At 38.1% G+C, this 22607-nt stretch overlaps 1 protein-coding gene across 1 annotated transcript; it reads left to right on the top strand.

The window, feature by feature from the left end:
• The first annotated feature begins 3454 nt into the window (after positions 1-3454).
• On the top strand, positions 3455-21423 carry CACNG4 (calcium voltage-gated channel auxiliary subunit gamma 4). The gene is made up of 4 exons (XM_087885150.1): positions 3455-3593; positions 3736-3819; positions 13751-13891; positions 18195-21423. The coding sequence occupies exons 1-4, from the start codon at positions 3455-3457 to the stop codon at positions 18728-18730; spliced, it is 900 nt and encodes a 299-aa protein (XP_087741276.1). The 3' UTR covers positions 18731-21423.
• Positions 21424-22607: the final 1184 nt, after the last annotated feature.

Raw genomic sequence — 22607 nt, 5'->3', positions numbered from 1 at the left:
TCCCCAAAACGCTCACGTAGCATATCCATGGTGCTGGGACCGGATGATGCAGGATACCCCCACTCCCCTTCATCCTCATCAGTCCATCGTCTTTCCCTCCAGCCCTGGAAAGACGCTCCCAAGCGAGGGGGCGTTGGCATCCGCGGCCCGAGGAGAACAGAGCTGTGCCACCAATCCCCCGTCCGAGCCCGTTGTCCTGGAAAACTCTCCTCCTCCGGTTGGGGCGGGGCGCTCTTGGGTTGCTTGACTTTTGGTTTCACTGCCAACTGTTCCACACTCTCCTTCACCTCCTCTATCAGTGGTTCCTCCCCCTCCACATCTCCACCGCACTCCTGCTCTCCCAAGGCCGTCCCTTCTGCCATATCCCCCTTTGCTGCAAAGCCACAGGGACTCCTCACCTCTTGCAAAAAAAAGAACCAAGCGCTGACTTTCTCTCGGCTTGTCGTTCGTTCAGAACTGCGATAGGAAATAATCACCAGTAACGCACAGAGAATCAGGGTTTACTTTGGCAATGATAAGCTTGCAGTCAAAAGTAAAGTACAAGTCGGTGTTTTGGTTCAAAGTCAACGCTGGGTGTAACCACACCACAGCGCTATTTAACAAAAACTCAACCCCTTAAACATACATCCGGTGATTAGCAATCAAGCACCCTCCACTCCCTTAACAGTAACAGCTGCAGCCAGAGCAGGACAGCAGAATCAGAGAGGCCCGGCAACGTCATCAATCATCGCCCTACTATGCAGGAATGCTGATATCCAGGAACTGTTTGTGTGTTCTCTGCAGCTGCTTATCTCTGCTCCTCCGTCTCCCACACCCCCCATCGATGGCGAGCTCCGGTAGGACTCGACACTAAGCTTTTCCATCACATTCATCTGTGGAACAGGGATTCATAACAAGGTAAAGGATTGGGATATGATTTTCCATTTTTTAATAAGCACAATGACACCATCGCACTTGGGAGTAGCAGCCACAAGAAAAGAGCTTATTTGAAATGCAGTCGAGTTATTAACACAGCAAGAATGGAAGCTGATTGATACAACTCCAAATGCTTGCAATTATCTTCCCTGACATCTATTTACTAACAAATTTTCATAATTATGTTACCAGCATTTGCAGAATGCATTGATCAGCCGTTAAGCTCTCTGAATGGGCTCACAGGAAAGTGTGTAGTTTAGGACAGCAAGCAAGCCCGTTTCAATGACTTACAAAGCTGGCTTGTTTCAATACACATTTTAGGATCTGGATGTATTATATTTAACTGAAAATAGAAAAGAAAGGTTGATTATCTCTTCCTCTTAGCCTTGCAGGAGCAGGAGGGGTAAGAGAGCACATGCTCCAAGGGTTTTTCATAAAACATAAAGCAACATTTGTCATTGCACACAGATACAGTTAGAGTCTCTTTCCAATAAAAACCCTGTCACAGGTACAGCTAAGACTTTAAGACAGAGCATATGCCAACCAGCAACATGTGGTCAGACATCTGGATAAGTATTCCAACATTGCAGAATGTCAAGCAATAATTGGTTAATGCAACTTCTTTCCTTCTGTGCATTTTTCCTCCTGGAAATATTATTTCCTAACTCACAGAACAACTTCCTCTTTTCAGTGTCTCAAAACCAGATGTGTGATCTCCTCCAGGTAGTCCCCCCCCCCCAATTTTCTCTTCCTCCAACCATTGTTTTCCCCTTGTTTCTCCATAAAGCAAATCTGTAATGTGTCGATCTCCACAAAGCACATCCAGTCAATTACCTTGGTGGGCATAACATGCGTATGACAACTTTCAACACCTCCTTACAGAATCTCACAAAACTGACATTTCATCTAGACATTTAAATTAAAGCCTCCTTGAAGGAACCAGGGGAAAAAGGATGGTCTACTTCTGTCAGGAATCAAGAAGGAGAAGCTCAGATCAAAAGAGACCCGTTGTTTATGAGATAAAAATGTGCAAATTATAACAGCTGATTGCCTGAAAAAGATTGGAAACAAGGATTTGAGAAAATTTGACACTGAACAATATGTACTGGGCACCCAAACCAGGAGTTGTTATCATTATTATTGCTAAATTTATTGTTACTTGCTCCAAAAGACTGGCTGGTTGTATTAAGGACTTGCCTGTTTTGTTTAGCTTGCTTAGCAATTGCTAAGGAGACCAGGAATTATTTCTCCCAATACCTGTATAGTACAATAAAGATTGTCACTACAACCAAAAAGTTTGTTTATTTTTATGCATCTCTGACCCTTTTCCCACCCCATGTGTGGCCACATAAAGAAAGATATGAAATAACAAAGAGATACTAGAGAGACAAAGTTCTTGGAGAAGGTCCATTTTCTCAAGACAATGGAGGACTAATCCCCTGGTAGATAATGAGATACTGTTCTTGACAAAACATCTTACTTTATCCAATCCCCTTCAGGAGTGAAATCCTGCAGGTTCTAACAGGTTCTGGAGAACCAGTAGCAAAAAATTTGAGTAGTTCAGAGAACCGGCAAATACCACCTTTGGCTGGCCCCAGAGTGGGGTGGGAATGGAGATTTTGCAATATCCTTCCCCCAGGAGAGGAGGGAATGGAGATTTTGCAGTATCCTTCCTCTGGAGTGGGGTGGGAATGGAGATTTTGCAATTTCCTTCCCCTGCCACATCCACCAAGCCACACCCACAGAACTGGGAGGGAAAAAATTTGGATTTCACCCCTGATCCCCTTTTAGTTAAGTGAGTCATTGTGTGGACTTAAGAGTTGACACAACACACAATTTAATTGTTTATGGCACAGCTGTTAAGTACATCAAGAATTCAATCCTATGAAATTTACCTTGACCATAAGGGGGATTTTCTTCTGGAAAAGACAGATACAGGATTGCTTGCTAATATAAACCAATTCTGCATATATTCTAATCTAAAGCGAATGTGTGTGGAGACCCTATCAACTAGTTTTAAAGAGTGAAAAAGCAAGTTGGCTCTCTTCTTTCATGAAAAATGTAGGCACAAAACCCTACATTTCTTGTTACAAATAAATTGTGCTTGAGGATTCTCTATTTATATTGCTCTACACTAGGTAGGTGTTCCTAGATGGCAGAATCTCATTGAAACACAATATGATAGGGCACTTGTTTCCACTTAACTCCATGTGAGAGGGTTGTAAAAAGACCAATTCCAGCTTGCATTATTAGGAAAGGAATGGAAAGATTGTGTGCGGGTGTTGCTCTGTTCAAGAAAAACCTTAAGTATGTCAGTCACGTGGGCCCTGGACCATGGCACAAGTCTGGAAGTTTAGTATTGTATAGATAACACTAAAAAAACCAATTAAAAGAGACAGGAAATAAAAGAAAAATTTGTACTTTAAGACTCCTGAATGTTCATATATTGGAAGGGAAGGAACATTATGAAGAGTTTATGGGCCAGATACACCATCAATTAAAAAAATATACAGTAAAATCCAAACATTTCAAACATACAATGAAATTGAAAGCTATATTGGTTATAGCAATTAAAAGCACAGAGCTAGAAACACTGGCCATGAGTTCTAGTCTTTTGGACAAAGACAACAAGATGAGGCATGTTTGTATTAACAGAGTTCTTTCTGCTTCCTTAACAGGTCTCAAAATATTATTATAAATCACTTGTTGAATTCAAGGTAGAATTCAAATTCTTCAGAAATCTTGGTTCTTTTGGCTGAGTAAATCTCCAGGAAATCGCCCTCCTTCATTGATTTCTTTGGATGTTTTCTTCTTTTGCAGGAATATACAAGGGACACTGTTTTCGAATCAACCATTTCCCCGAAGACAATGACTATGATCACGATAGCTCTGAATATCTTCTCCGTAAGTAAAAAAAAAAAAAGCCAAAATCTATCTAAGGTATTGGTGCTTGGAAGAGGATTTCTGTGTGATTTGTTTCTTTTTAGAAAAACAATTTGAATATAATGCTTGGATTTTCACGCATGAATGTGATACCGTTGTATTAACACCCCCAGAAATTTTGAATCAATCATTTTGTCATTTTAATTAACAAGATTTTCAATTTTACATTGTTGAAAATCCACTGGTATATCTGTACCAAAGACAAATAGGCCATAAAATATAAGCAGCTTGTGAAGGCTTTTGTGCAGCCCCGGAGTCTCTACCTATTTGGCTGCCAAATTTCTGTGGCTGGGTCCATTTGTTCTGGTTTTGGCCGAATCTCCTATGAAGTACCATAAAAGAAGTAACCGCCAGTGTCTCAGTGTCTCAGTCTCCAGTGAGAGAGGGGATAAATATGGCTATTTAGCACCACTGTGGTTTCTATTCGCTTCCTTTGTTTTGCAGTAGACTTTACACAGTTTGCTATCAGATTTCTGCTCCTGGATTCCACCATACATTTTAAGTTCCTAAATGTTTATATTCTAAGATCCTGAGAATAAAGTAACAATCCTTGTTATCAAATGACTTCCCACTGATTAAAGATTTGCCTCACTTGTCAAAGATCCAAAGAATAGTTACCACAACCTTCTTCCAGCTTTCTTCCATCCAAGAAAGTTTCAAGGCAGATTATTTCCAGGCATTGTGTGACAGGTAGATCCAACTTCTCGATCAACTGCTTTGAGCAAACAAGTCATGACTACATATATCTAAACCATACAGTATTTCTCAGTGATCCAGGTCAGTTTGAGGCAAATCTGCAAAATCCTATCACCACTTATTCCCGAATATCAGTCTGTTTTTATCTTTGCTGCTTGTACACATTCCCCCTCCCGAGTAATAATCATTCTGCTACTTATTTATTTTTCATTTGTGTTCTGATTTTCCCTCAAAAAGATATACATGGCATCAATTTCATGTTATCTCAGTGAGCCTCCTTCTTTTCTCTCTGATTTATACACATTTGCATGCTTCCATTTACTGTTTTCCTCTCTTATGTTACACCTAATTATTCTTCTCTGTGAGCTCTGTTTTTCAACTATGATCTATACTGCTTCTCCTGAATGTTTTCAGTCTCTGCTTAAAAGCCTCTCTCATTAGCCAGCTGATTTTTCAGTTCAGTTTTCTAAAACACTGCACAATCTGTCAGAAAAAATAGAAAATCACCGATTTTTTCTGCCTAGGGAGGAAGAGATAGGAATTGCAGATGATAGTGAAACCTATCTTTTTAGCTTTCTCATATTGGAAGAGTTACAGCTACTTGAAATGATGCATGCATTAATGCTGCTGAAAACACTTATATTATAAAACTGTTAGAAATCAAGTTTATAAAGAGCTTCTACTCTATAAATGGTAGAAGTGTAGGATTTGTCTTTTAACATTCGCTTGTAATAATAAGATGCCAAATAAAGACAGCTGGAATGCCAACTGCTAGCATTCCTGGGGCAGGAGGCTTTGGCAATGTTCTTTTCCCCTCATGTATGGACAGTTGTAATGCATTCCACATGGGCCTGCCCTTGAAGACCATTGGAAACCTCAATTGGTACAGAAGTAGCTGCTTATATGCTGACTGGATCTACTAGCTATAGCCATATAACATTGGTACTGTGGGAGCTGCATTGTCTTCCCAATTATTTTTTAGCATAGTGCAGGATGCTGGTAATAGCTTAAGAAAGAGTTACAAGGCTTAGAGTCTGGTTTTCTCCAAACTGTAGAGGGCATTGGGAATAATCTAGAACACGGGTGTCAAACTCGATTGCATCACTTGATGTATCACGGCATTTTTTGCCTTTGAGGAGCTGGGGTGGGTGTGGCCTGCGCGTGATGCATCTGGCCCGTGGGCCGCAAGATTGACAGGCCTGGTCTAGAAGGAGAGAAGGAAGAGCTGCTACAAAGGCAACAATTAGATATATCAGTCTTGAGCCCATTCCAAGAAACTAATTAGAGAGATCTAGGCCCTTCCCTAATTTATGCAAAGATAAGTTATGAGGGGATATAGCAGGGGTGAAATTCAGCCGGCTCTATCTGGATCGCACTCTGCCCACCCGCCCGGATGTCATCATGTCCCATTTTTGACCTCTGCGCATGCAGAAGGCTCTGCGCATGCGTGGAGGAGGCGTGTGGACTCCCATTTGTGAACCAGTAGCTAAGGTAAGTGAATACCACCCATAGGGTGTAGCACTTTCAGACTTGCAAAATTCAGTTACTACAGATGTGACAATAAAAAGTATTCCTGGCCGATATGGCATTAGGTTTCTTAGTTTGGTCTACCATAGAGGATTCACACAAACAGAATCTACCCACCCATCCCAAGACATATCTGCAGGAGATGCTTGCTGTGTCTCTCCATGTCTTCTCAGGCTCAGCAAGAGGGGAATTGATTTCAGGAGCTCTAGTGCTAGAACTATATTCCTGTTTGTGATTCTTAGAAAGTTATTTAAAATTGTCTTTTTCAAAGATCCTTTAGGAGGGTAGAATTAAGGAACTGATTATCTGAGATGTATGGTAGCAGTATCAGAACAGCTGTAATTTATTGAGTATTCTGATAGGTTGTTTTAAATTAGGGATGTTATAAGTCATAGTATCAAGGATGTTATTTTTATACATATTTATTTGGGAGGTGTCTTTTATTTTTTGTTTTAGTTTTTTGCCATTAGCTGTGTAGTGAGAAAGTCTGACGTAGCATTAAAGCCATTTTAAATAAATAAAATAAAGCAACCAGACAAAAATTTAAATGTACAGGCAGTGACATGAAAATAATATATTCTATCATAGTATTTAAAACAATAAGATGCTAAGATATAAAGCACACGGTTCAGTAGTCAGTTCAGCCATAGGCCACTGATCTAATATAGTAATTATAGAACTATATTGCTGACAGCAACATGCTGTCTTTATTTTCAAATTATCCATGAATTTTCAGGATTCGGGTTTATGAAAAATGAGGGAATTGTCATTCAATTTTTTTTAAAAAACAGAATCCCTTCTCGCAGACAAATTAAAATAAACCTCTATGCCACCCAGCCAGTAAAGGAACCATAAATAAGAAATGGTTTTGCTATGTACATTTAATATGTCCTATATCAAATTATTTAGCAGGAATCCTCATAGTAAAACATACCTGTTAGACAATGGTAGGATAATTGGTTCTCATTTTTAAGCTAAGACAAATTAGAAGTTCGTTTCCTAAGTAAAAAGAAGAAAACTTTAAATAATTAAATGTTCTGGTATTATTCTTCATGAAAAGACCAGAGTGGATTAGTTTCTTCATTTTTTAAGATGCAAAGACTTGAATTCCAAGATTTAATTAGTCTTGCATGAGATTAAAAAAATGTCAGCTTAGTCTCTTGGTGAATAGTTTTTTTAATTCTCTGAAAGTTCAAAAATACTTACATATTAACTGAACAACTTTCCTCAACTTAGTTCCCATCCAGGGTTATGGCTACAAAGCTCACAAAACTTTCAGCTAGCGTGGCTGGTGGGTAAAAGTTATGGAAATTAGTATCCCAGTTGTAGCAACATATAAATTTAATAATGAAATATCCATAGATTGCCTAGTTGAGGCAATGACACCAAGGAATTATAATAAACATAAGTCCATTTAACCTAAGAAGACTTTCCTGAATGGCTGAAATAAACAACAATGGTAATAAAGCCTTTAGTTACCTTTTTCATGAGAAGTCTTTTTTCCCTCTCTCCTTAAGCATTAAACAATATTATTGGAGCTTATTATTCTTTTAGTGCCCATACATAGCTGGTTATTAGTGCCAGTCACTCCACAATTATTTTGAAAAGGAGGCTTTAATTCCTTCTTTCATTTTGTCCATTATTCCTCTCTCATTCTTTTACTTAATGATGTTTCTATAAAAGAAAAAAATTGCCAGGTATTAATATTATGATATACATAACAATGTGAGATCACAGCTGCCAGAAGCTAAAGTGCTCTGGGATTTTAGAATTCAGACAGATAAGCACCTGCCATATAACACTCCAGATTTGACAATTGTAGATAAGAAAGACAAAAAAAGTCTGGATAATGGATATGATGGTACCTGAAGATTGCAGAATAGAAGTGAAAGAACTGGAGAAAAGTCACAAATTACAAAGACCTGCAAATGGAAATAGAATGACTATGGCAAAATAAAACAAAGGTAATACCAATAGTAATAGGCACCTTGGGTGCAATCCCAAAACAACTGGAGCACCATTTAAACAACATTGGCATTGACAAATTCATCATCAGTCAATTGCAAAAGGCGGCTTTATTCTGAACAGCTTACATCCTGCGACAATATCTCTAACATTACCAAACATCAACATTTGCCTATCCCAGGTCCTTGGAAAGGACTCAGTAAGTAGATAAAAATGCCAAATCCAGTCTGAACATCTGGCTGACTGTTCAAAGATTCATAATAATAAAGGGTTGATAATCGATATGGCAATACCAGGAGATAGTGGAATACAAGACGAAGAATTGGAGAAGATCACAGAGTATCAAGATCTGAAAACTGAAACTGAAATTGAAAATGGCCCCAATGGGCATTAGCACATTGGGTCCCATACCAAAAAATCTTGGATGACACTTAGAAAATGTGTGCATTGACAAAATTTCTGTCAATTATAAATGGCTACCCTACTTAGATCCAGACATATACTATGTCGATACATTACAATACCCTAGGTTCTTGGGAAGAATTCAATGCACATGAAGTCCAGCTAAAGAACTTGCAATTGTGATTTCAGATTTTTTTTTTCTTTGTTATAGCCATCCAACTCGGATGGACTCTGACCAGCATAAAGAATCCAAAAAAGTAAAAAACAATTTAAAAAAAATAAAACCAGACAGATAGCCCAGTCTAAAACAATCATAACAGCAACAAGAAATCACAACTGTGCTCCCAAAATACATTATATCCAGACTTCTAGGATGAAAACCAGGTTTTAAGAGCTTTCAGGAAAGAAAATAGTAGAAATGTGCACAGGAGCATAAATATAACATATTCTACTGAAAGCCACTTGTTGTCATGCTGAAATATTCATTTGACTATATGATTTCTGAGGTTGCCCGAGAAGTTAAGCAGATGCTGGACATCCAGAAGAGTGAGACCAATTTATCCTTTTCACAACAGCAGGTGCAACTTCGCTGAAACCAATCTTCATTCACGTATGATGTTGTCTGAAAATATTCAGGCATCAAGAGGCTATAGTTAGCACACATAAAATGTCTTAGCTTGCGTGACTGAGTTGATAGCAAGTCTTGGTCGCTAATCTTCCCTTTTTCCTAGAGCCTGGAAGGAAACCAAGCGGAATGAACAGCTGCCACATTCTACCACCCTTGCATAATGAATAGCAATGCTTTATGGGGACTTTTATTGGAGCATGATCTGCTCACATTGCTTCATTTCTAGACATGTAGAGCACAACCTATATTATGTGACAGTTTTCAAGAGGAAGCTACTTTCTCACTCTGTTCAGGATAATCGGAGTCAAGCCTGCAATTCTAAAAAATTAACATTCATTTGCAGGGAAGGAAGAAAAAACAAGTCCTTGTTATTAAAGGGGAAGCCCTATTTTCTGAAATAACTTAATCAGATGATGAGGATAATGAAAATATCTACGAGAAGGTATTGTTATGGTCTTTGGCCTGGATATAAGAACATCACCTCTGCCATAAAAAATGCAATTTAAATTACAACGAAGAATATTTCAATATATAAAAGGAGAAATTCCAAATAAAAAACTACTTTAATATTCAATTTATAACTCTATAAATTTATAACTGGAAATATGACAACATATAGCACTTATGGACTATGTCTTTGCAAAAGCAGTTTGCAAAGTTATAATTGATTGTGACTTCATCTTCTTGGCAATACTGAACCAGGACACACTAGGCTCTTCTAAAGCCTCTTGGGAGCTTGACAGCATCACTGCATTATCCCTATAAAGTAAGATGGAGATAAACCCATCTGCCAGTTTAGGAGATGAACATTTGGGTTGCCTAAAGGCCCACCATGGCATAGATATTATTATTAAACAAAAGTGGAGCAAGCATGCAGCCTTGTTTAAACACCCTTATATGTTGAAACAGCATTTGATAAGTTTCTCTAATGATCACCTTTCACTTTCAGAGAGGTGCTGTTATAAAGAGTCTAAATAAGAAATAATGAATGCGGATCAATCTAAGAAGTTTCCAATGGACTATCCATGTTCTGTTTTGGAAATAGAATCAAGTACTGATTACACGTCTGTGAAGGCTACCTGTGAGGAGATTATAGCATTTGGTATTTCTCAGTAAGATGCTGGAGTACCAGAAAGACTCATAGTCAGCCAACTCTTTGGAAATCCAGCCTGCGCCTAAACTATCAAACTATCAAATTTTCTTCAATTCATCCAATTCCTTAATTTCTCTTAGAGATGTCTAATAGGCAGGGACATCTCTTCTATTTTTTGAAAATGGCGACTGCAATTGTTGTGCCTTAATTCTTACAAACATTGCCAGATTTATCAATATGTGTAAACCGTGTAGCCAAAACAGTACGAATACCTCCCTCTCTCCCTCCCTCATTTATAAACTTTTTAATTAAAGCAGGAGGAATTAGATATCTCTACAAACATTCCCTGGCTCTCAGATGAGAGATCAAGTTTGTAATCATAGAGGCCTAACTGTCATTTGTTAGCCTCAGAGGCTAACATAACATTATTAAGATTTTCACAACAATGCTGTTGATGACAGAGCTTAAGTCTCCTTTATTACTATTTCAATTGACAGAATCTCCAGTATTGAGAATATTTATGTAAGTGGCAAGAATCATAGGAATATACTTAGGTAGCTTTTTGTTAGATTTGCTCAGCAATCCAATGTAATGTAGAAGAATAACACTGGATTATTTGCTGTTGCAACAAGTATAAATAATATATTGTCCTAGATTCTTCTAGTCTGCAGCTTCCCTGATTCCTTGCAGTTAGCCATGATGTCTACAACTGATGGGAGTTAAACATCACCTATTCCTGTTTTAAGTTGTTTTAAGATGTTTGAGAAAAGCAACGGGATTAAATCAAAGTACAGTTATGAATCTTAGAGTAGAGGCCATTAAACACAGTGGAATATGCTGTGAGTACATTTATGGAGAGTTGTACTGAGAATCACAAATCAGAAAATAAGGTGCTGAGTTTAAAGAGCAAGCATTCCATAGATTTCCAGTGTGATGTTAAGTAGGGCATAATCATTTCAGTCACATTTATATGGCAACCGGGTCTTTAGGGTTTTCTGGCTTCCTTTTTTAATACTTGAGGATTTTTTTTCTGAATACATTTTATTCAGAACATTTATCCTACTAGTAATTACAATGAATTACTAGATTGCAAATTTGTTATATTGCACATATCCCTCACAAACAGCCATATTGGTTAAGGCTTATTGTTACTAGAGTTCCCCAATACTTGGAAGGTCACATATGGCCCATACTAGATTTATACATGTTCACACAGCCAGTATTAATCCAGATTCAGAACAAGGCTACCCTCCCCTTGTTGTCCAAGCAAAATTTGGTAAACTTTGAGAATTGATTGGATATTGTTAGGTTATGGCCTAAACGAACCTCTAGGGGAAGGAGATTGTTCTACCATTTCTCTTATGTGACACAAAATAATATAAAATGTTCTGTAAAATAAAAAAAGACTGTAGTTTTAGTAAAGGTTACTAGCCCCAATTGCAGAAGGATCCAGATTGAGTCTTGTCCTTCCCAGTAGAACTGAAAAATTCTCTCCCTAAAACTGGAACTGACATTTAAAACCAGTATTAACCAGGGAAGATCTTTTTACACATATTTTAAAGTATCTCAAACTAAATCAGGCTACTAGTACATTTAGTTCAGTATTCTTTGTAGCATTATGGGGAACTGGTGTAAAAATATCTTAAAGTAAGTCAGATACTAATCCATTGTTTTTAGTGTAATGGGGAACTGGTGGCCTGCACATGTCACTGAAGTACAATCCCCGGTTTTCCTTAATATTCTACTTTGGCAAAATTTGACTCCCATCCTGATCAATGTGGTGATAAATGTCAGTTCCAGATTTCAGGTAAAGAATTTTCCAGTCCCATCTGAGATGCAAAACACTCAATCTGAGTCCTTCTGCACTTGAGGCTTAGTAATGTTTATCTACGCCTTTATGTACTCTTCCTACTTATCAGATTTAGCTTTTTAGACAGAAGATGGAAAGCATGCCCCACTATTGCTTAAGTAACCAACATGATTAATATGATCTCTATAAGATCATATTAAAATAGTTCCTTTGACAAATAAGCCCAGGTCAAGTTCTAGCATATTAAATAAACCCGGGCCTTGTGTCCTTAGTCCATTTTGTCCTAGGATGCCAAACCAAGTTATGAGCACCACTGTTCTTCCTTCTCTGTCTGTAGATAATTGTGAGCCTGTTTTGAAGCTCTTGCCTGAGGTAATTTTCTTGCAAATCAGTAAGCATCTCACCATGATTGTAATTTACCCTTTAGTGCAGAATAAAAAAATGTCATTACTTAATGGTAAAATCTGCAAAAGAAACATTGTGAAACAGGCTCAAGTATTGATCTTTCCTGACAGAGCCAATTTCCAAGATGTTGGAAATCTCATTTTTCCTCTACTTCCAAAGCCCCTCTCTCAATCTTCCTTAGCACTACTCTTCTTCCCTTCCCTTTTTTCTTCCTTGTCCTCTCTGATTCTTTTTACTTTTATGGTTTGTGCCCCTTTCACCCAGTGCTGTTGGAGAATTTGCTGAGGCAGAAAAGAGGCTGACTTTCAAAGCGATAAATAAGTAAAACAGCAAAACATGCAGTAAAGGAACAGAATTCTGTGGACCCAAAGAAGAAAGCCAACGCCATGCAAGTTGATCAATCAACCCAGACCTTGAAGGGGTGACAAAGAAGGCTGATTATTGCTTAGACTAAGAAGGCTGTGACCATCCAATGCCCCTTCTATCCTCTTCTAAACAAGCTCCCCCTTAAAGTGTATACATTTGGTCTTTTATGCTTCAGCCCCAGAGAAGGCTGGATGGGGCAGGAGAGCTCCTATACAGTCAGTCTTAATTATCCAAATCCACATGCCTGGAAGTGGCTGTTCATAATACTGCCTCTCTGGCGTTATGCCATCATCTGCTCATCCATTTTTCATTACTCTTCCGTGCATTAATTTCTGGGTTATTCTTTATAACCCCTTTAGCTGGTAGCTTGTCAGAAGATGTTTCCCCACATTGTGACTCTAGAAAGCTGATTATGGTAATAACCTCATAAATTTTCCAGCAGGAAGTGCAAAAACTTCATCAGGAAAAAAAAAAAAAGCAAATCGAAGGTGCAGTGTTTTAGGGGAGGCTTCCCATTCCAGAGGCAAACATTTTGCCCAAATATAAAACAGTCCTTATTCTGATAACTTGTAGCCCAATTGCACTATTGTTCCCTTCGTTCCCTATCATTATATTGGTCGGGGTGATTCTGGCACCGCTGGGTAAGTTATCTGGTGGACTCCAGGTTCCAGGACGTTGATAACCATTTGGGGCTTTCTTTCACCTTTCTTGAAAGTATTTCCTGCAATGTTCTGATATTCTGTTGGTGTCACTTTTATATTGCTGATTTTACAGTGTCTACGAATGCCTGATGATGTTGATGACAATAATGTAGTTATTTGGAAGCAGCTTCAGTAACATAATGCTCAAAGTGCTGAGTGTAAATATGATTTGATTAATAAACTGTCACTGGTCATATGAATTTGGTTTTTAACTGCTATATTTCTTTTTTAAAAAACGATAGCAAAACAATCTTCCTCCGTTATGGTCCCCTCTCTCTCCTGTCCCCTTTCTTTCTCAGGTATAGTACGTGCCTCCAGCGTGTTCCCCATCCTAAGCACAATCTTGCTGTTACTGGGAGGCCTCTGCATTGGAGCTGGGAGGATTTACAGCAGCAAAAACAACATTATCCTTAGTGCTGGAATTCTTTTTGTAGCAGCAGGTAACTTCATCTTTATTTTATAGGCTTCTTCTTTAATTTTTCAGTGAGCATTGGGAATGGAAAAGGTCATGTCCTCCAAATAATATCAGCAAAGGGATCTTATGATTTACTGGTTGAGTTCAGATCTTCACTGAGCCAATTCTGCTGGAATTGAAAGAGAACAAAAATGTTATTTTCTTCAGCCCTCCCCTTCCACAGCTCCAAGTGCCACCATATAAAGTCAGCAGACTTCAGGCTGGGAGGCAAAATTCATGCTTTGCAAACCTTTCTTTTCCAACATGTCTGTAAAAAGGAGGGTTGGAGTAAAGGAATAAATTACAAAGCATGGATTTAACAGAAAACTACCTATCGTCATGTTGAGTCCCCATTCCCCAAACACTTTTTAGACACCTGCTTGTTTTACTCTTCCTGGGAGGCGGGTGGACACATTTCCAAACCAGCCCTAGGCTAAACCATCCATCTGGCTCATGGAGCAAATCAGAGTATCAAGAATCATCCTTGAAAATAAAGGCAATGATATCATTGACACTTCACTTTACATAAAAAAATGTAAAAAGATTTATCAAAGAGCCTGGAGGCTACCAAAGTAGGTGTCTGTTCACTTTCTAAACATCTTGATGGAAACCACTCCTCCAAATTTTCACACAGCTTTTTGAATGGAATGGAAGGAGGCCTCAGGTTTCTAGAGGAGCAAGATAAAATCCTTCTCTATGTTTCTACCATGGTCTTCCTCTAAAAACTCAAGAACTAATCATGGTTCTCTCTGCTGCTATTTTTTCTCTCTTTATCAACACCACCTAAAAAGACAGCCCTCCTTTTTTAAAAGTAAGCTAGCAAATAGCAATAGCACTTAGACTTATATACCACTTCACAGTGCTTTACAGCCCTCTCTAAGCAGTTTACAGAGTTAGCAAATTGCCCCCAACAATCTGGGTCCTCATTTTATCCAATGATAGAAGGCTGAGTCAACCTTGAGCCTGGTGAGGTTCGAACTGCCAAATTGCAGGCAGCTGGCAGGCAGCAGAAGTAGCCTATAATACTGCACTCTAACCACTGTACCACCACAGCTGTTATGATGATCAGTTTTGCAGTATAGCCATGGTTCAGTGGTAGATAGTCTGATATCTTTTGGCTCCTACAAAACCTTTGGCATCAACCATGCTGGCTTCAGCTAATGGGAACTGAAGTCCATTTGGTACCAGATTGCTAATCCCTGGCATGGTTATTATATTCCCTTAGTTTAATTCTGATGTCTCACACAGTAAATGCCTCATATTTCCACTTCTTATCCACTCTTAGGATGCAATTGTGGATTCTATCTAGTTTGTATTGGACATTTGGAATCTTCAGTTTAAATGTAGTGGCGTTAGATTAGCATTAGTAATACTAAGGTCATATTGAATTCAAATAAAGATTACCAATGAGGCTTCAGAGGCTCTTAGTTTCACTGGGAGATACTTTGAGTGTCTTCTGAGTAGAAAAACAGGATATAAATCAAAGGTGTCAGAGGAGGAAGGTGTGTTCCACCATATGGCTACATAGAAAACAACTGAGCATTGCCAAGAAAGACAAGATATTCAGGAATATGTTTGTTTCTTGGGATTGCATTTTTAAAGGAATCCTGGTAGGTCTTCACTGAAAGGGTAACTCTAGAGGAACCCAGAGCATTTACATTTAAAAAAAAAAAAAAAAAAGATGTACTGTAAATATAACAGGTGAATCTATTTTCATTACACAGAACAGACCAATCTTACTCTGAATCCAGGATTTTCAGGGGAAAGAATACAGAATAGTTAGATTTGCTGAGGGCAGCTTACATAATTCTGTATGAATAAATTCAATTATTTCTGTTTTTACAGACCAGAAATGTTACTGCACATCATAGGGATATAGGTTTGGCCATCACTTACCTTACACATAGAGGAATCTTTTCTGTTTGAAGATCTCAAAAATATAGACTGTATGCGTGGAGAAATGAGAGCTACTATCTCAGTAGGCCCTGTAGTTAATTAAATTGGCCGGCCCATGATTCAACTTATCAATTCCATCTTGTGGCAGGAATTCATTTCCCACTGTCTAAAAAGGCAGTACTAAAAACCGCTTTTAAGGAATCCTCCTTTCTCCTAGAAGACTTTTATAATTACAGACCAGTCACAAATATTCCACTTTAGGAAAGATGATTGAGAATCCAGTGATTCCCCAGTTCCAGAAGTATCTGAGTGATATTGACTCTGGGTGGAAGCTAAAGCTGGCAAGGTTGGAGGTAAACAGAACAGAGTTAGTACGCTTATGGTGTCATATATTGTGCTCATCTTTCTAACTAGCCTCCTTTTCAGAAGATAATGAGATCTGATTAGGTAACCCCAATCCTGTAACCCTTCCAAGTGTTAACTCAGCCTCTTCCACCGACTGCTTTCAGTCATCTCTCACTCAAAAGTTAAGGGCATAAATATTACAAGCTTTTGGTTTTTTTAATCAACAGGGATGGAGAAGAGAACTAGGGAGTAGACCAATAATAAACATGAAGACAACCTCCATTATTACTATACTGCTCAAAAAAATAAAGAGAACACAAGCAGAAGACGTCTGAGATCTGAATGAATGAAATAGCCTTATTAAATATTTTGTTCTTTACATACAGTAGTTTATACACTGCTCAAACAACTAAAGGGAACACAAAACTACTGTATGTAACAAACAAAGTATTTAATAAGGCTATTTCATTCATTCAGATCTCGGATGTCTTCTGCTTGTGTTCCCTTTATTTGTTTGAGCAGTGTATTATTATAATGTGAACCCCAAAGAGACCTGGGATTTACATTCAAGTCTCAGAGCAATAAGCTTTTTGTTTTAACAAGTAAAAGCCTGAAAATTAAATCTTACATTAACGAGGCTCAAACTTATTATTACAGGGTTCTTTTTTGAGGCATAGATTTTTTTGTGTGTGCATGTGTGCTGTGTGTACATTGTATGTCCTCTCCTTCAGTTACCAGGTTCTTGAGAAACCTCCTGGGGGAGGGGGGGGTGTCACAGGATACCCAGCTCCTTCATAGCAGTTATTGACACATACTGTAAAAAAGAATGCTATCACTCATCATCATAAAGTAGGTGTACCCTATATCAGGGTTTGTTCTTCTCTGAGATTTGCCACATTATTTCCAAACTAAGCAGATGGTTCACTGTATCCTACACAGTGTAAGTTATATTCTACTGGATCTAAAAACAATTTAAAATAACATGAGGCACTTCCCATGACTTCCCCTGAGGCACTTCCAGTGGCTTCATCTTTTATCTACCTTAAGTAAGACAAGCCTTCAAACATATTGAACATACTTTAGTAACTGTTGTTATCTGTGACTTACACTATTGATTTTATTCTTGAGCATTCCTAGAGTTCGTTGGAAAGTATTGCCTTAAACCGCATAGATAACATAAACAGAATAAAAGCTCTTGATGCCCTCCAAGTGTTTTGTACTTCAAGTCTAGGCAACTATTCATTTTATACATATAGTTAAGGTTCCGGTCCAGCAATATAAAGCAAATAAAATCATACTCAGAACTGCATGAAAATATATTAGCTCATGGACTAAAGAAGAGCACTCGGAGGCTCCAACTGGTCCAGAATGCGGCCGCGCAGGTGGTTATCGGCGCGACTCGTTGTGCCCACGTGACACCTCTCCTGCGCGAGCTGCACTGGCTCCCAGTGGTCTTCCGGGTGTGATTCAAGGTGTTGGTTACCACCTTTAAAGTGCTCCATGGCATAGGACCAGGGTACCTTCGAGACCGACTTCTGCCACCAGTAGCCTCCCACTGACCAGTCTGCTCCCACAGAGAGGGGCTCCTCAGGGTGCCATCGGCCAAGATATGTCAGCTGGCGACACCCAGGGGGAGGGCCTTCTCTGTGGGAGCTCCTGCCCTATGGAATGAACTGCCCCCGGAATTGCGCAAGATCTCCGACCTCTGTGTATTTCGCTGTGCCCTCAAGACTCTGCTGTTCTGCCAGGCCGGGCTATCAAAGTAAATGATTTTAAATTGGGTGTTTTAAATTTTTGGGTTTTAATTCAGGCCGAAATTATTTAATAATTTTAATTATTTTTTAATTGATATCCGTATATTTTTGTGTTTTATTAGGCTGTACACCGCCCTGAGTCCTTCGGGAGAAGGGTGGTATAGAAATAAAATTGTTGTTGTTGTTGTTGTTGTTGTTGTAAGATACAAGTTGATGTGGCAGGAAAGTTATTGTGATAATTGTCTCCTGGAGCTTTTCTCCTAACCAGATTTCTCCCCGCTATTTTCTTTCCAGGGTTAAGTAACATAATAGGAATTATTGTCTACATCTCCAGCAATGCAGGTGATCCTAGTGACAAGCGGGATGAGGATAAAAAGAACCAATACAGTTACGGCTGGTCTTTTTATTTTGGAGCCTTGTCTTTCATTGTGGCAGAAACAGTTGGTGTGCTGGCTGTGAACATTTATATTGATAAAAACAAAGAGCTGAGGTTTAAGACCAAGAAGCAGTTCCTTAAGACTTCTGCTTCCCCTTATGCAAGGATGCCAAGCTACAGATACAGAAGAAGAAGGTCCAGATCCAGTTCTCGATCAACAGAACCTTCTCCATCCAGGGACATTTCTCCAGTTGGGATGAAGATGGCAGGTTCTCTTCCGATGAATGAAATCTCCATGTATACCCTCTCCAGGGAACCTCTGAAGGTCACCACAGCAGCAAGTTACAATATAGAACAAGATGCTGGCTTTCTTCAAGTCCACAATTTCCTTCAAAAGGAATTCAAAGAGGGACTTCATATCAATATGGTCAACAGGAGAACAACACCTGTTTGAAGGGATTTGTTGGGTTGCTGTTTTTTTTCTAAAACAAAATAAGGAAGCGAAATCCAGATCCTTTATACTGTAGGTGAAAAGCATGTCTTTTGAAAATGCTCTTGCATACTTCGGGAATAAAAATCCCAGAATGAAGTTGCAGACAGAGACATTAGCATAACACAATGACCTGGAGAGATGGAACAATACCTTTTTAGCTGATTTTTATAAGCTCTTTCAAAATTTGATTAAGAAAAGAATATTTAAGAAAAAATTAAAATCAGCCGTTCCAATCCCTGCACTTTTGTAGTATGTATTGTGTAATTTGTGTCCTGGAAAATATTTTAGTGGAAATAGATTTTTAAATTTTCAATGTGGACTTTTTTCTACAACCTGGCCCTTTGGTAAAAATCTGAAATTCATCATAAATGCTGCCTAATGTTTATGTTTCTTTAGAGCAGAAGAAAAAGGCATGAATGAGAATGGTGGGCTGGGGAATTCTGGGAGTTGGAGTCCACAGGGTGCCAAGGTTGGAAACCTCTCTTTTACAGCAAAAGTCAAATAATGGGGGTGGGGAGGAAGCATGTGGTTGGTTCCAACTTTTGAAGACGAATGAGGGGGAACCATTCAAACTGGAGTTCTGCTCCTGAGCCTTAGGCATCCTTGGGGGAAAAATCTGGTTTCTAACTTTAAACACACTGTAATATTGCTGAGAATGTAGATATAGACTCCATTGACTTCTCTTCCTTGTTTACTGGATTGCCCAGTAGTCCTTGGCTTTTGACTTTTTATTCTGCGCACTCTTTACTTAAGAGTGATTAGATGAAGAATATCAGTTCCTTCAAAACTGCCCATCCTTTATTACTGTATATAAATGAATAGCCGTCCCCAAAGGGTTGAAAGAATTTGCATTGCAAAGTCAAAAGCAACAATTTGGGGATGAGACGGTTTGAACTGATGCTATATATCTGTAAAGCGAGTTTCCCAAATGTGTGTCAGAGATAAGTTTAGCTAACCCCACATTATAGATTTCAAACATTTGTATTAAAACAAATATATCCAGAACTCATAACATGAATAGACCTGTGTTGGTGATTGGGGAAAAGGGGCCTTTACTGAACCAATCATTTGCAGCTGTAATTTTCTAGGCACTTTGTCGGAAAGTAATCCTTTACTTGAGCTGCGATGAAATACACATGGCACCTGTTCTAGCATGCTAAAAGTGTAGTTCCATCCCTTCTTACATGTTGTAAATATTGACCAGAGACTTAGAACGAAGTTAGGAAGTAGCAGTTTGACTGTGTTAATGGCAGGAATTGCAGATATTTTGTTTCTTATGAAGGGCTATTGATTCCAAACAGGAACAACAAGTTCCATGTTTGAATACAAATTAATTGTATTATAGGTTCTAACTTTTTTTTTAAATAAAGAGCAGCTTTTGAAAAAATAATTATCTAATGCCTAGAAAAAGACTGCTGGGCATTTGTTGAGTAAGAGGAAGAATACTATAGTTCTTGCTTGAGAGGGAGAATTGGGCATGTGCACTCTTGCTGCTTTTATTAGGGGAAAATCTCTCCTGTTCTTGGAAAGGCATGCAAGAGGTTGCTGGAAATGTCTATGGCTACCTTTTTAAGGGGCAAAGGAACCTCCCAGAATTACCAATAGAGGGAAGGAATGGAGTTAAGTGGAAGATCTACCTCTCTCACCCTCTGATTGGAGATTCCCCACCTCAGATTTCCTAGGTTTATAATTAATGCCAATTCAAATGTATCTGTTCTCTTGCAAAGCCTTAAGTTCTCTTAACATCACCGCAGAATCCTTTTGCATTGCATTCAGTTTCTATCTACTTCATAATACAAGCAGAGCTGATGTGAACCAATTTTAGAGATATTTGTAGAGATTACTTTTTTTTTTTTTAAAGAAAAAGCTACTTTGATAGTTCAAAAATATCTTTTTAAAAGAGAGGAAAAAAGGGGCTGAAATGAATGCTGGAGGATGGGGTATTTTAAGACTGCAAAGCACCTTTTCCAAATCAAATCAAGCTCCACTGTTTCCAATATTCAGTCTTCAACCAGTACTGGCAAGACCAAAGCCTAGCAAACCAATTGCCTGTTCTTACTTTTACAGCAACTAAGGCTTCATTTTAATTTTACGGTTAATGGTCATTGATGAATCCACCATGATTCTGACAAGTTCAGGGATCCGCAATGAATGCCAATCAAACTTCAAAACAGTTCCATCAGGCCTTTCCAACACACTTAATGGTGTAAGGCATTGGGGGGGGTGCAGTTCAGTAACATCTGGAGGGCCACACATGACTCTACCTTTGTAGGCCTTTTGCAAAACCATCTAAACAACTGGATGCAACTACATTTTATGTAAAATTGATGCTAATGTCTGTTAACCCTTTATGTGACAAAAGAGTGCACGAAGGTTACATTTATTTCAAAATTTACTTTAAAACGCTAGAGAGGTTATTTGTGTCTGTATACCTGTTCATGTTCTTACAAATGATAAGTTATTTCTTCTTTGAGATGTCTTAAAATAAAGTGTTGATAGGGGTAGTCTAAAGCTATGATAAGAGTACATAAAGAAGCAGTTTGTGTCTGTGTCATTATTAAGTGCTTATATCTCTTTTCATTGCTGTATATTCAAGTGTGATTTCTCTGAATTATGTTTTCCTATTGTGTTAATAAACTAACAGGTAGAATTTAGTTCTTATGTGTATTTGCTCTAATTAGAGTATCCAAACATATCCAATGAAATTATCCCCCTTTAAAGATTGTGGTATGGCACTGTCTTAAGAATTTTCTGCATTAAGATTGGATATTTGTTGCATTGTAAAATCAACTATATTCTTCCAGTGGCTATGTTTTTGTTGATAGTTGACTAGCTCCTGCACCATTCCACACACACATATATATAGGTAAATATATTTGTATCATGTTTTGTGCACTGATATCGCCTGGCGCTGTGCTACTTTGTATTATACATTAAACAAATGTTTGTTTATCTTATTGCTAATTTTTAAAAAAAAGTTTAATCCCCAGAATTAGACAAATGTCATACAAACTTCAATTTGTAATATTTGGCCTGGACTGTCAGCTAAAAGCAAGCCTTCAAAATAGCTTATGACAAACTTAATTAAAATGCAGTGTTCATTGATTATTCTGAAAATTTTACAAGCTTGAGCTCAAGTGCTTAGGTCTTAATCTTTGACTACAAAGCACGATTTCCTAGCTCAAAAACTGGGAAGAGGAGGAGGAAGGGACAATCCCTAGAGGATGGCAAAGAAAATACATTTTTTCCATATAGTATTCTTTTGAAAAATTCAAAGACTTTTAAGTTACTATGTGTGCAACATATCTGCCCATGAGGAAAATGAACAGTCTTAATAACTCTTTAAGAGATATTAGCAATAGTTCATTCTAATTTGGTCCATAAAATAAAAATTATTGAGGAAAAACCAGTTTGGTCAACAATCTACTTTTAAAAATATGTTCATTGTGTTGCCATAAATCAGAGAAATAACTAGTATAAAATTGTCTCAGGTAGGATATGAAAGACTGCTGTATAAATTCCTCAGGAAATGAAGTTGGTCACTGTATCTAACTTCACAGTGGGGTAGATGTTATTACTGAAGAAAATCTTTTCAATCAAAAATGTGCAATCATCTTCCAGAAGAAAGAATTATTGAAAGTTGCATGCAAACAGTAATAGTGATTTTTTTTAAAAAAGGCTGTTTTTAAAAACCCTCCATCAAGGTTATTATAGGATGAAAGGAAGAATTACTATCATTTTAAAAATGGAAAAATTGTACATGAATAGTTATTTATAAAGGATTGAGGGTAATCCTTCATGTGTTATAAGAGAGGCTTATGAAACTTTCTACTTTGTT

Source organism: Pantherophis guttatus, chromosome 2 (genome assembly GCF_059756535.1).
Source record: "Pantherophis guttatus breed Tessera chromosome 2, ASM5975653v1, whole genome shotgun sequence".
Lineage (NCBI taxonomy): Eukaryota > Metazoa > Chordata > Lepidosauria > Squamata > Colubridae > Pantherophis > Pantherophis guttatus.
This window is presented reverse-complemented; position numbering and strand designations above follow the sequence as displayed.

Bases quoted from the DNA above. Each gene is read 5' to 3' on its own strand.
- CACNG4 (XM_087885150.1), top strand. From the start codon at position 3,455: ATGAAATTGAAAGCTATATTGGTTATAGCAATTAAAAGCACAGAGCTA. The intron at 3,820-13,750 runs GTAAGTAAAAAA...TTTCTTTCTCAG, and splicing joins TAGCTCTGAATATCTTCTCC to GTATAGTACGTGCCTCCAGC. The intron at 13,892-18,194 runs GTAACTTCATCT...TTTTCTTTCCAG, and splicing joins AATTCTTTTTGTAGCAGCAG to GGTTAAGTAACATAATAGGA.